The 13025-nt window shown below is 33.5% G+C and overlaps 1 protein-coding gene across 1 annotated transcript; it reads left to right on the top strand.

The window, feature by feature from the left end:
- The first annotated feature begins 3451 nt into the window (after positions 1-3451).
- On the top strand, positions 3452-11053 carry LOC130445377 (excitatory amino acid transporter 2-like). The gene is made up of 9 exons (XM_056780968.1): positions 3452-3685; positions 5121-5457; positions 6105-6147; positions 6402-6460; positions 8293-8642; positions 9007-9232; positions 9299-9433; positions 10739-10847; positions 10901-11053. Exons 1-9 carry the CDS (start codon positions 3547-3549, stop codon positions 10970-10972), a joined length of 1470 nt encoding a protein of 489 aa, XP_056636946.1. The 5' UTR covers positions 3452-3546; the 3' UTR covers positions 10973-11053.
- The last annotated feature ends 1972 nt before the right edge of the window (positions 11054-13025 follow it).

Here is a 13025-nt window from a genome sequence, read left to right as displayed (position 1 = left end):
TGAAGATATAAAAACTTTCTATGAGTGTCGTAGATCAGGTTATTTCAGGTAATAAGTCGAAATGTAGAAAATCTATAAAATAACACGAGTTTTATTGAAAATTAAATACATTGTTGTATCAATTTTTGGAGTCCCCGAAATGTTCCAAGTCAAAAGTCTGTAAAAACGTCAGTTTTTTTATATAGAAAGTTGATTATATTCATTATTTGATAAGAAATATGACTCGAACGACCAAATTATTATCGAAACTTTTTTTCCAGTGTAGTTAAAGAGTTCATGTGAGAGAAGACAACGTAAAAACCTTCAGTTACATTACGTGGCGGTTTCAAGTTCATTAATCTGATGTATCACATCAGATTTCAAATAATCAAGAATGAATTGAACTAGGGATTACAGAACTAAGGTTTCGAATATTTTTCGTTTTGACTGATTCCATGCAAAGTGAATACATAGAATTGCCACCCAAATTGCAATCTAACCCAAATATATTGAATTGATATCCGTAAAATATCTTTAAATCCCGATGGTAGCTTAACATGGCACGGAATTTGATATTTCTACACATTGTAAATGTGAGATAAAATCCATAGGTTGATTTTTCCGTGATACAAGAACAGGTATGGATAATACGAGGGTTGGTGTGTTAGTTTTCTATATAGGAATTTAGAGAAAGCAAACGGTGAAGAAAATCAACTTCAATTCAGCCCAGATCAAAATTTTCTTGCCACATATTGGATATCAAAAGTTAAGAAATACAATATACCAGTTAGTTATTAGACAAAAACTGTCTATCATGGACGAATTACGTCATTTGAGATGCCATAGACACCATGACTGAAAACAATCGTTTTAGAGATCGTATTCTAGATAAAATTAGCTATAGTATTGGAGTTTTTAACGTGAGGGAATTAACGATAAGAGTTTTTCAACACATCTGTCAATGTACTCGTGTTGGATATTTCAGTATTTCATATATCGAGCTATTTTTTTAAACAATGCTATCTACTTCGAAGCGATTCCCTTGGGCAGATATAGACCTCTCCCTGTCGTTATTCCCCTTATTGAAAGCAGTGCTAGACAACTTTAACTGGTATTAAGTTCTAACTGGCTGATTTCGTCTCCCATTTTCCAAAATAAAATCATTCTAGGTTTTGTTTTATTTCGAGAAAAGTGCTAGGATTGGAATAATGTCTAATCGATTTTCTTTTGTTTAGTTGAAAGGTTTCTCCGCCTAAACCGTTTGTTAAAATTTGATGTTAAATTAAATTTAACTATTTATTCAATATCAAAGACACTTTATCTATCTACCAATCCTCACTTGGTTGCACAGCTATAAATTATATTACCCTCAACAGATGTCACTGTTAAAACTAATACGTAAACTTCACGGAACGATAGAGTGATAAAAAAACCAGTGTAGCACAAACTGGTAGCTGCAACGTTGGCAGAGGGCCTGCACTGTTGCCAATCATATTACTTTTCTCACAAACCTCGTATAAATTGATGTAAATCGCTTAAAACGCTTTTAGAAACGATTAATAGAGAATACATACCATAACATAACATAATTACTTAAAAAGAATCCCTTAAAGATGGTGAAATATTGAATTTCGTGCCATGGGAAACTATCATGCCATGACATTTTAAATGATCCAACATTCAATATACTTGGGCGAGATCCATAATACGGGTTTGCAAATTTATGTATTCCCTTAATATGACACCATTCAAAATGTAAAATATTTGGATTGAAACCCTAGTTCTGTTATCCTCAGTTCATTTGATCGATATTTGATTCTTGAAATTTGATGTGGCATCAAAAGGTTAATACGTTCATTAACTTCACAACGATACTCGATATTTCAGTTTTACGAGTTATTTGGGTTTTTAACATGAACTTTCGATACACTGAGAAAACTAATATAGAATTATATTTCTCAACTTTGTATCAGCGGTTTGTAAATATTTTAGAAATATAACGAAATTTATTGATCAAAAACATATTTCTAATAGGAAGTAGCATAGAAAATATGTTCAGGACTTATTCAATGAACACATAAGGAGAATACGGGAGTCGATGTACTTCAATTCTGTTTTATTTTGTTCGCATATCTGTCTTCCACTTAATATTTTTTATAAAACTTTTTCCAAACATCTTGTCATATATTTATTGAAAGCAGATGAAATACGACAGTAAAGAATGGAAAAGAGGTTCAATGATTTTCTTCGGGTGATTAATCAATTATTTTCAGAGTTATATAATATTTATTACAGTAAAATTACAGTTATAAATGATATGTTAAGCGAAAGACCAATCTCAAACATTTTGCCTTAGAAGTTAGTAGCATTTCTCACACGGCACACATCACTGGGTTCTTACCAAATATTGATATAGATATCTTCAGTAATTGTTGTAGCAGCTGTTTCAATCCTGTTTCTCAATTCAGAAATATCAGCTTGTAATGGACGTATTCAAAAAGGATCCTTAATGAAATCCCAAAGGTAGAAACTTTGAAGGCTAAATAATGCAAACTCTGTCCTTAGGACCCACGCATCCAGGAAAGATTATGTGATTCATTTTCTTCCAATTGAGGAAAGACCCATTGCTGCAGTATATCGAACAACAGTTACAGTTTCTTCACCAAAAAAGAAAGTTCCGTATGGCGCAAAAATGATTAATTTTAGGGAAGTCTCGTTGCACTTGTAGTATCTCGTGAAGATTTTCTGAGCCCCAAATCCACAAATTATGAGAATTTTACTAATACGCAAGGTCCATTCGTGACGGATACTATCTAGAGCCTGAAGCAACTGCAAAAGACAAGGACGTAATTGGAAGTATTTCCTTAAAATCATCCATCCATCCATCCATAATCAAACAGAAATCACTAATTTGCGACTAGCCTTCCGAGCTTCTTTCTTTGGGCTACAACTAACAGTTTTTTCACTAAAGCCTTTCACACACGGAGCTACCCAGACAGACAGACGTTAGTAAATAGTAGCGCCGCCTGTATGTTTTATTGAATAACATTGGTAGTGACACAACGGGGACTAGTTAGTGATTTGCGTCTCTAATTAGTTTCTAAAGAATAGCTCCGTGTATAAAAGGCCTAACTCTTGGTCGTCTCGTGCAAAGGCAGCCATAATCTTCGAACTAATAATATTATATACCATCACTCCAGAAATACTACGAATTTTATATTATTTATTGAAACTAGTTTCCTTTCTTGGTGTTATAAAGGGAGATATTGAAACTGGTAAACGATTACGAAAACAATTAATGTCTAGAACGGAATTGAAAATCGATTTCTTCGTCTTTAAAATCTTCTAAATCGGTTTCGGTTACTATCTACCAATATATTTGTTACTACGACTATTCGATATTATTTTATTTTTCTTCATGGTGTATTAAATACAAATCGACAATAATCTATTATAGTCCAAGCTGCATTACTTCTATTGAATGTAATAAGACAAAGCGTCATGAATTATTTAATTCAAAAGATGAAGGACAATTTTGATATCAGTTAATGTTACTACGTCAACAAGATGACAGAAAATAGAACAGAAGAGCTTGGAAAAGCAGTTAACAATGGACAGAAATTGATAAATACTTTGAAAACATGGATATCGGACAATTTGTTATTAGTATTAACATTAGTAGGAGTATTATTGGGATTTATTATAGGTAAGTTACAATTACAAGATTTTCATACTTTATTCAAGTTCTTGGAGTAAAAATAGTATAAAAAAATTAAAAAACACGCTTTTAAAGCACATCGAATTAAAAAGTTGAAAATAATTTCTTAAATAAGCTTAAAACAATTATTTTATAATTTTTTTAAACTTGATTCATTTTTTACTTTTTAGTTTATTAATTGTACCTACGTCTCGTCGAAACTTGTATAGAGCCATAACGGTGTAGTTGGTCAGGTTGTCGAAGTGCTTAATTCTCAACACCAAGATTCGAATCCTTTTTCGAACGATTTTTTCATTAAATAAGTAACTTTCTCTTAGTTTGAAGGAGAGTTATAGACTAGCTCACAAACAAACAAACTCACATACAAGTGTGTTAATAAAAGAGAAAATTCCGGAACGGTTGGCATAGAAAATTTTCTATTAGAATATTATCGAATGAAGAGTGGGGCGTTTGAAGTTAAATTACTTGCGTGTAACTATGGTTGTCAAAATTTCATGCAGTAGGGTTTTGGTAATTTGTAAATTGTGGTAAATTTTCTATCATTAATAGAATTTAATAACCAAATGCGCCAATTCGAAATTTTTAATACCCACCATAAAATTTCAACTTTAGTTACAATGTACTCGTGATCGTGGTTCTCATGAAGATTAAACAACTCGTGATGGAAGATTATGCAGTTCGGGTTTGCAAATACAAATGAAAAACAATAATAAAATAAAAAGTACTTTGGATAATATTTAATAGTTTAGTTAAATCATTGTCCAATAAATACTATTGTACCCGGTCAATTTTTAAAACATCTGTATTATTTATAAATTTAGGTTAGGTAACTACGAATTCTAAGTTTTAATTTTTGGATTTTTCAACTTTACCTATTTTACGAGTTGTATTATGTACTCAGACTACCTTTTCGTTTACCTGAAATATCACCGTTCCGAGTTGGCGCATCTTTACGGATTAAAAATCGCCACGAATTGTAGCGCACCCAAATAAACTTTGGGAATCGACATCTATGAGACACCCTCTATATTATTTGCTTGCTATATTTATCTTTATAGAAATTTCAGCTAGCAGTCTGTATAAAATATTGGATCTAAAACTTGCTTCTCAAATTATTGAGACTACCGTTTGGTTCGCAAGCAGTTTTTAGGTTTTTATTATACTATTCTTTGTTTCTGATTTGCTAAAGACATCTATGACTGTCGATAGTATTTTTTTTTGGTTAAATTTGTTGTCGTCAGTTTCAAATGTTGAATTGGTGATTGGCACTTCAGAAAAACAAATATTTTGCGTTAGTCGCTTGTACACGAAGAAAAAACTGCTCAGGTCTTTTCCCACAGCGTTCCAATGCAGATAGATTTAAACTTAATGAACTATTAGCAAGTTCTTAGTTAACTAATTCAATGAAATCGATTTATTTTAGGATTTTGTTTGAGGATTTTAGAATTATCCGATACAACCGTTATTTTAATTTCTTATCCAGGCGAACTATACATGAGAATCCTGAAATTAGTTATAATGCCATTGATAATATCCAGTTTAATATCGGGATGTTCAAGCGTTAATGCGAAATTGAATGGTAAAATAGCTTTAAGAACATTTACGTATTTTTTGTTAACGTCTACTTTTAACGCTTTGCTCGGTGTTATCTTGGCTGTCATAATACATCCCGGTGAACAAGGAATAAATAGTCAAATTATTAGAAATGTTTCGTTGAAACAGACCAATTTCGTATTGGACAGTGTTCTCGATATGGGAAGGTAAGTTTTTATTTTTTCTATTATATATTTATATACATAGTGCGATCTATGAATTCTTAACTTCACGAAGTGAGAAAAATCACAAATTGACAATAAAATTGTGATTATTTTTCAATATATTCTACCTTTATTTTCATTCACGTCTGACAAAAGTTTCTATGCTACCATTTTACCCGACCTTCAGCTTTACGAACAAAAAATAGTCTGACGGTGCCAGATCAGAACTATATATTGGATGTTCAATCTCTGCGACGCCACATTCGTGTACAGTAGGCTTGGAAAGCGAAGCAGAAGTATTTTCGTGAAGGAAGCGCACACCTTGGCTGGATTAATCACGCTTTTTTGTGATAATTTTTTTATGCAACAGCCACATATTGTACTGGTGCTTTTCGTGAACTTTTTCGTAGTCGTTCAACCTCTACTATAATAAAACGGATCGAAGCATCAAATTGAAACTTTGTGTAAAGCTTGTTCAGACTAACGCGTGCATAGAGATTTTCACGAACGCACCCTATTTACTATAAGATACCAAGAACTCATGGACCGCACTACGTATACTCACAGAACTCTTCACTGAAGTGGATATAGAATCAATTGATTATTTCTACAACAGATCGAGAATTGATGCGATTAAAATTATTTTATAGGAATATTGTGGCGGATAACATTTTTCAAGCTACGTTTCAACAAGTGAGTATCCCAATATCCAAATATATAGTACCTAAACTTTGCTGTTTGATTAATTTTGCCAAATTGCCACTACGAAAACGCTCATAATCTAACTGGCAAAGACTTAGTTCCAATATATAGGTAAGCGTTCTTGTAATGGGTTTGTGGGAAACACCAAAGTGTACTAACTTTAATATATTTCCGAGCTTACGAATACATCTGTATTCGAATTGACGATTGATTGAAATATTAAGCTAAATATATTTATTTTTAAGGTATATACAGATTACACATGGAATTCTCCGGATAATGTACAAAGAGTACTAAAATATAGGTAAGTACAAAGAACTAAAATATTATGACAAAATTAACAAAACTTCATTTTCGATTCTAATCCATTTTTTTTCTCAATACGTCAGTGAACTTGATTAAATTGGCCTCATAGTATGATATAGAGATATAAAGTAAGTATAAAGCAAAAAATTCCAAAAAAGTAGAGTTTTCATGTTTGAAAAAAAATCCAAAAAAGCGTTACCTAAATCAAAATAGAACAATCCGGACAGACATTTGGAATTTTGTTGTATTGTGATGGAAATTTTCTCAATAGTTTAGTATTTTCATGCGAAACAACGTGGTACAATAAATCGAAACAATTGTCGCTACTGGGTTCGGAAAAATTCCCACTGGTTTTAAACAAAACCCACCTAACGTTCGCCAAAAATTAATATCTGGTAGGAATCGTCAGGGAACGAATTATTGGTAAATATTCCTTTCGCGAGAATTTAACAGCCGAAAGATCTTTTAAACATCTTGAAATAATCAGTACCTCCGGACCTAATTGCGGCATTTCCGGGTCTAAATAATAAGAAAAACTCGAATCATAGTATTTGTTTCCAACAAGATGGTGTTCCACCACATTCTTATCTAAATATTCGGATGTTTGCGGAAAATCAATTTGAAGAAAGGTGGAATAGAAGACATGGATCAATGGATTGGTCACCTAGGTCACCTAATCTTATCCCTCTTGATTTTTTCTGTGTAGAAATTCAATCAGTTTGTTCCACGTTAACCGACCAAACAATTTAGAAGACTCATTGGAATTAATTATGACTCGTGTAAGTCCGGGCATGATCGAAAACACATCAGGTCCACTATTCTCTTATTAGATAGTGAACTGGACACAGTTTGAGCAATTCCAATGAGAAACAATTTTGATTCAATAAACTTTTCATGATTTTAAGTACCAAAAATAGTGTTCTGAGTTATTTGAGGTGTGAATACGTCAAAATTCAAATCAAAGTTATATCGCGAGATTACGGAAAAACAAGTGTGTGTGAATTTCGTGGACTGTGAAGATTTATTCTCTGTCAAAATTACTGACATTTATTTCAAGACGTTGGAAATACGTTCATTGAGGGTCACTAGAAACAAAACAACTGTAAAAATTCACGATGAGGTTTTGCTTGATAAGATGGAAGGGTAAGAGATCCGGGAAGTCATAAGTAACTTGTGGTTACCTCACAATTAATCAAAAATGCAGACGTGTAACTGTAGACTAAACTTGGATTTACTACAGCGCACCAGAAAACAGACTATACACAAATAAGTTGGTTTCTTATATGAATCTGTATTATTTAGTCAATAAAGTCATTCTTTAGACATTGAATAGGAAATCTTCTTTCTGTGGAAGCTGTATTTAGGATAGATATCTTCCAGTTCATTTTTAATTATGTATTGAATTATCTGACTGGCTACCTGAAGGTATTTGATAGATTATGCACTAAAAGTTGTAGATCTTTGTAAAGTTATATCTTTGCTTTCTCAATTTTAAAGTATTAGACCTAAATCATTACAGTGCTCAAAAACCTCAATATTTTGCAAAGATTTTGAATTATTTATGTCGTACAAGAATACAAAATTATAATGCCTTGTATCACGGCGTCAACAAATGTAATAAAAAAATCAATTCTGAATTTATATTCTGAATTCATAGGGTAAAGCTTCAATAATTGAACATTTTCTTTTTGTGAAGCCTATGTTTTATGGATTCTTAGGCTTTTGCGGTACATTTATTAAAGCCTGTTTCCCGAAATTTGCGAATGCGGTTACAAAAATATATATTATAATCAAATTGCCATTACGTTATCGATAATAATTCATTTCCAGATCAGGAATTAATAATCTTGGTATCGTCTTCTTCTGTACCTCATTCGGAATCATACTAGGAACCATTGGATCCAAAGGGCAGATTATAAAAGATTTTTTTTCGACAATATTCGAAGTTATCATGAAAATGGTTAGAGGGATATTATGGATAACACCCGTTGGACTTTGTAGCATCATTGCGGGAAAAATTATATCAGTTCCGAATATACAATTAGTCGTTTCTCAATTGGGATGGTTGATATTCACTGTAATACTGGGCGTTTCAATTTATCAATTCATACTTATACAACTTATCTATCTCGTTATTATAAGAAAAAATCCTTTCAAATACTATATAAGTATATTACAAGGTGAGTTTTAGATTTAGTTTCAAATGAATTTCACTGCAATTATATGATTTTGGATAGGAAGTTGTCAAAAATTAATACTTGACCAATAATTCGAATGACTATCGATTTGGATCAGAATCGATTATGATTCGGAAACAAAGTATTCACAATGAAAACATTGTGAATGTAAAAAAAGCGGATCAAAATCGAAGCAGAGTGAAGATAATGGTGACTGTCGTTTTACATCATGATGGAGTTTCATGCAGCAAACTCTATTAAAAGAAAACTTTCGAACCAAAAACCTAGACACGAAAACGGTTCTTTGTTTTGAATAGTAACCAAATATTCCTTTGTTGCATTTTGAGTTTTTATATTTTCGTTTAAGGAACTCTCACCGCTTTCTCCGCAGCTTCTACAGCAGCCGCATTGCCAATTAATATGGATATTCTAGATAACGTCGTAAGAATCGATCCGAAAATTACAAGATTTGTATTACCAGTGGGATGTAATACTAATTTAGATGGTACGGCTATGTTTTTAGCCATTTCCACGATATTTTTAGCTCAGATGTCGGATTTTCCTTTGGCTACAGGAACTCTTATAACGATATGGTAAACAAATATTTATTTTATAGAATATCCCACTCAGATTATTTCTCATTCGATTTATTTTTATAGGTTTACATCGGCAATAATGTCTTTTGCGGTTACTAGCGTGCCTAGTTCAGCTTTAGTAATTTTATTCATGGTATTGTCATCTGTTGGTATTCCAGATCATCACACCCCTCTTCTCTTCGCCGTAGATTGGCTGTTGTGAGTAATCTATTTTTTTATGTAAAAAGCAAGCACAAGAGGGTGAATTCTTTTACTTATAAACAGTTCCAAGTGTAATAGTAAGCTGTCCAAGTTAGTGGTCAACTATGGATCACATATTAGTCTAATACTGATTCGAGCTGGCTCAGGGTATGCTTGGGAGCCGAGCTCCAAATATGCGACGAATTTAGACTTCGTAACAGTTAAAGAGATCATGTCAGAACATGTTGTTTCCAACCTCAACACCCTAATAACGAATTTGCGATGAAGGTGATATTTCATATCCAAACTGAATTAAATCCTGAGCTGCAGCTCCAGCATCCTTTGTAAAAACAGTAGCCTGTGTCTCTGCTGCATTAAACTAAATCAGATTACTTCTACCCCACTCAAGAATGTTTTCAAGATTGGTATTGATGGTAGTGATCTGTTACTGCCTACGGATTTGAGTGCTGACGAGTTGATTGGAATGGTTGATATGAACGACGACACCAGTGTGCTATCGTCGGCAAAGCTATAGATTGGGTAAGAAGTTTTCCCTGGGGAATACCAGCGTTGACCTCAAAATCTTTCCGAGGGGTGTGTATTAGAAAGCTGGTAAACCAGACAAGTGAGGTTGATAAACTGTAAGATCTGAAATAATTTAAAAGTTTGGCGTATCACACCGTGTCAAAGGATATGTCCATTGCGATTGCTTGGAATTTGCGTCTGCTAGCTGCTAGCAGACTCAAGATATTTCAAGTTTTGCTTGTTAATGACTTTCTCCATTACCTTAGAATTGGCTGGGAGACGAAACCAATCGGAGGGTAGTTGTTAGGAACTATCTTTTTTCTTTTTCTGAAAAGAGACCTCTTCTATATGATAGGGAAAAGTGCATAGCGGACTTGTTAGTTCTGTAGCGGATTTCTTCAATACGATTGGTGTTATTCCATCGGAGCCAGTGACTTTATTAATGTACAAGCCTTTTGTCACATCGTTATGTCAAAATTCTATTTCTGGTAACGATGAACCAGCTCCAGGTATGCTGGGTGATAGTTTTTCCTGCGAAACTATAGTTGAATTTGAAGCAGCAACAAGTTCGATGTTGACATACAAAAGCCTTTGTTGACCGCTTCTGTTACAGACCAGAAAGACCTTGATTCCATAGCTCGTAAATACAAGATTACTGACCAAATTTTAGTTTTTGAATTACCCGTTTCGTATGGGAAGAGTTGATTAAAATAATCAAAGATAAGATATGTTTTTTTCAAAATCTTTCATGATGTTGTTATTGTACCTGGATAATTAGAAGTGAATAATGTTTTATAGAGACCGATTCCGGACAACAAACAATATGTTGGGCGACTGCTATACTGCTGCCATTGTGGCAAAGTTATCCCATGAGGAACTGCAAATTTACAACAATCAAATTGAGGAAGTGAGTAAATTATCGAACAATTGACGTTGGAGTAACTATCAAATTAATTTTAGGATAACACGACGTTCGACGATAATAGAATAATGAGGAATAAAATTTTTATAGATAACGAACACAATGTATGAATTTATTTTATTCAATAAATGTCTTTTAGTGGAATGAATTAAGTATAAACATATTTATAATTTCTCCGAATATTTCGCAGAAAAAACAGACTTTTTATTTGAAAAATATGTAGTTACTATTATTTCATTCAAACAAACAATTTTGAAAGGAACTCGAGCTCTATTCGATGGCGTAGAAGAAGTTGTTGTAGCAGGTATTGATTTTGAGTTCTATTTAGTTATTGCCGAGGCTAAATATCCTCACAATTAATAATTGAATCAATATCAATAATCAGCTAGGACTTCTAATGGTAAACCCAAGATAACAATGAGAGTTCAACTCTATGGCAATTTTTTTGAAGAAAAATATTTTTGTCGTATACGTGTTTCCAGAAATTACTAAAAACATGAAAATTACTACGAGGATGACGAGGATGTGCCCTGAAGCATCTGGTCTCACAGCAGAGGTTAAACGAAGCCGTACGACCTACGAAGACCAGCATCGCAATGGTCAACCAAATGAAGTAACGACTCCAAAAATGCTGAACAGAAATCACTGGATGATCATTTAAAAGTGCGTATTTCAAAAAGTGAGGTACATAGCTGATTAACTGAAAATTTGGACACGAGAAAGCTGTGCTCAAGATGGGTGTCGCGTCGTGAAGATGTTTCCATGTTTCACAGAAATAAATCTGAATTTTTGCGCCGTTTCATAACCAAGGATGAAACGTGGGCTCATTGCTCCAAATTTGAAAAACAAGAAGAACAATCAAAACAACGGACTGGAGAGAGAGAGAACCGGCTCCAAAGAAGGCAAAGACCGTTCCGTCTATAGGCAAGTTCATGGCGTCTTTTTTTTGGGATGCACGAGGGATAATTTTCATTGACTATTTTGAAAAAGAAAAAACAAACAACGGCGAGTATTATGCGAACTTATTGTAACCTTTGAGCGAAGAAATCAAGGAAAAACGGCCGAATTTAGACAAGAAGCAAGTGTTGTTTCATCAAGACAATGCATCAACTCATACATTCGTTATTGCAACGGCCAAAATTCATCCTATTCGCCTGATTTAGCCCCCTCGGCCTATTTTCTGTTCCCAGACTGAACACATAGCTCGATGGTCAAAGATTTTTCAACAATGAAGAGCAATTAATGGCTATGTTGAGGAGCTTGACGATTCTTATAATAAAAATGGTATCGAACTTGGTATCGAGCTAAAATGCAACAATTTGAATTTTTAAATCGTTGGATTCGAAAATCTTACGTGGCATTATAAACCATTAAAACTTGTTACAAATTAAACGAATCAAAAGATCGAATGGAAAGTATGTTCCGATAGTAGAGATTTAAAACGAGAAACGACTCATCCGAACAGGACTTTTAGTTATATAACATGTTGTGATCGATTCCCGGCATTCCGTTCTCGTGTCCGCATTATGTTTGAGTACGCCATATTTTTTCGCATATATTCGACACGTAAATGCACTTAGGGAGTTGCGGAGGCGGAGAGGAGGACGAGGACGGCAGCAAGGGGTCGATTACTATTCTAACACCCGAATGGAATGCACTTATGTGCACAAATTATATGGGCTTTCCTCTCTCGTAACACATCTCCGTTGTTACACATCTGCATCGGTCTCCGCACATTCTAAATGTCCGAAGGCAATTCTTTCATACATTCTCTATGAAACAAAAAGGAATACTTTGAAGGGGAAGGTTTGACCACAATTTAAATAGAAATTTTTCCCAAATTCTACGTTATTAAATTGTATATACCCGATAATAATTTGAATTAAGGTCAATTCGGGTGAAAGATTCGTTATAATGCTCAATCCAATGCCTAGACGAAGTTATAGACTATTTTTATGAATGATAGAGTAATAAAATGACGAAGCATACGTAAGCCATGGGCGTATCACTTCTTTTAAGAGACAGATGAATCATTATTATATTATTTATGAATATTTTTTGAATTGATTTACGAATAAAATAACATTTGTTTAAATATAATGAATAAACCAGGTGTACACTTACATTTTCAACTAATTAACCAGCTTATAGATTCTAAATAGT

Source organism: Diorhabda sublineata, chromosome 6 (assembly GCF_026230105.1).
Source record: "Diorhabda sublineata isolate icDioSubl1.1 chromosome 6, icDioSubl1.1, whole genome shotgun sequence".
NCBI classification, from domain to species: Eukaryota; Metazoa; Arthropoda; class Insecta; order Coleoptera; family Chrysomelidae; genus Diorhabda; species Diorhabda sublineata.
The sequence above is the reverse complement of the archived record's forward strand: the minus strand, read 5'-3'. Positions and strand labels throughout refer to the sequence as shown.

Excerpts from the sequence above, each read along its gene's own strand:
- LOC130445377 (XM_056780968.1), top strand. The coding sequence starts at position 3,547 with ATGACAGAAAATAGAACAGAAGAGCTTGGAAAAGCAGTTAACAATGGA. Across the intron at positions 6,461-8,292 it reads CAAAGAGTACTAAAATATAG|ATCAGGAATTAATAATCTTG; the intron begins GTAAGTACAAAG and ends ATTCATTTCCAG. Across the intron at positions 10,848-10,900 it reads ACAACAATCAAATTGAGGAA|GATAACACGACGTTCGACGA; the intron begins GTGAGTAAATTA and ends AATTAATTTTAG.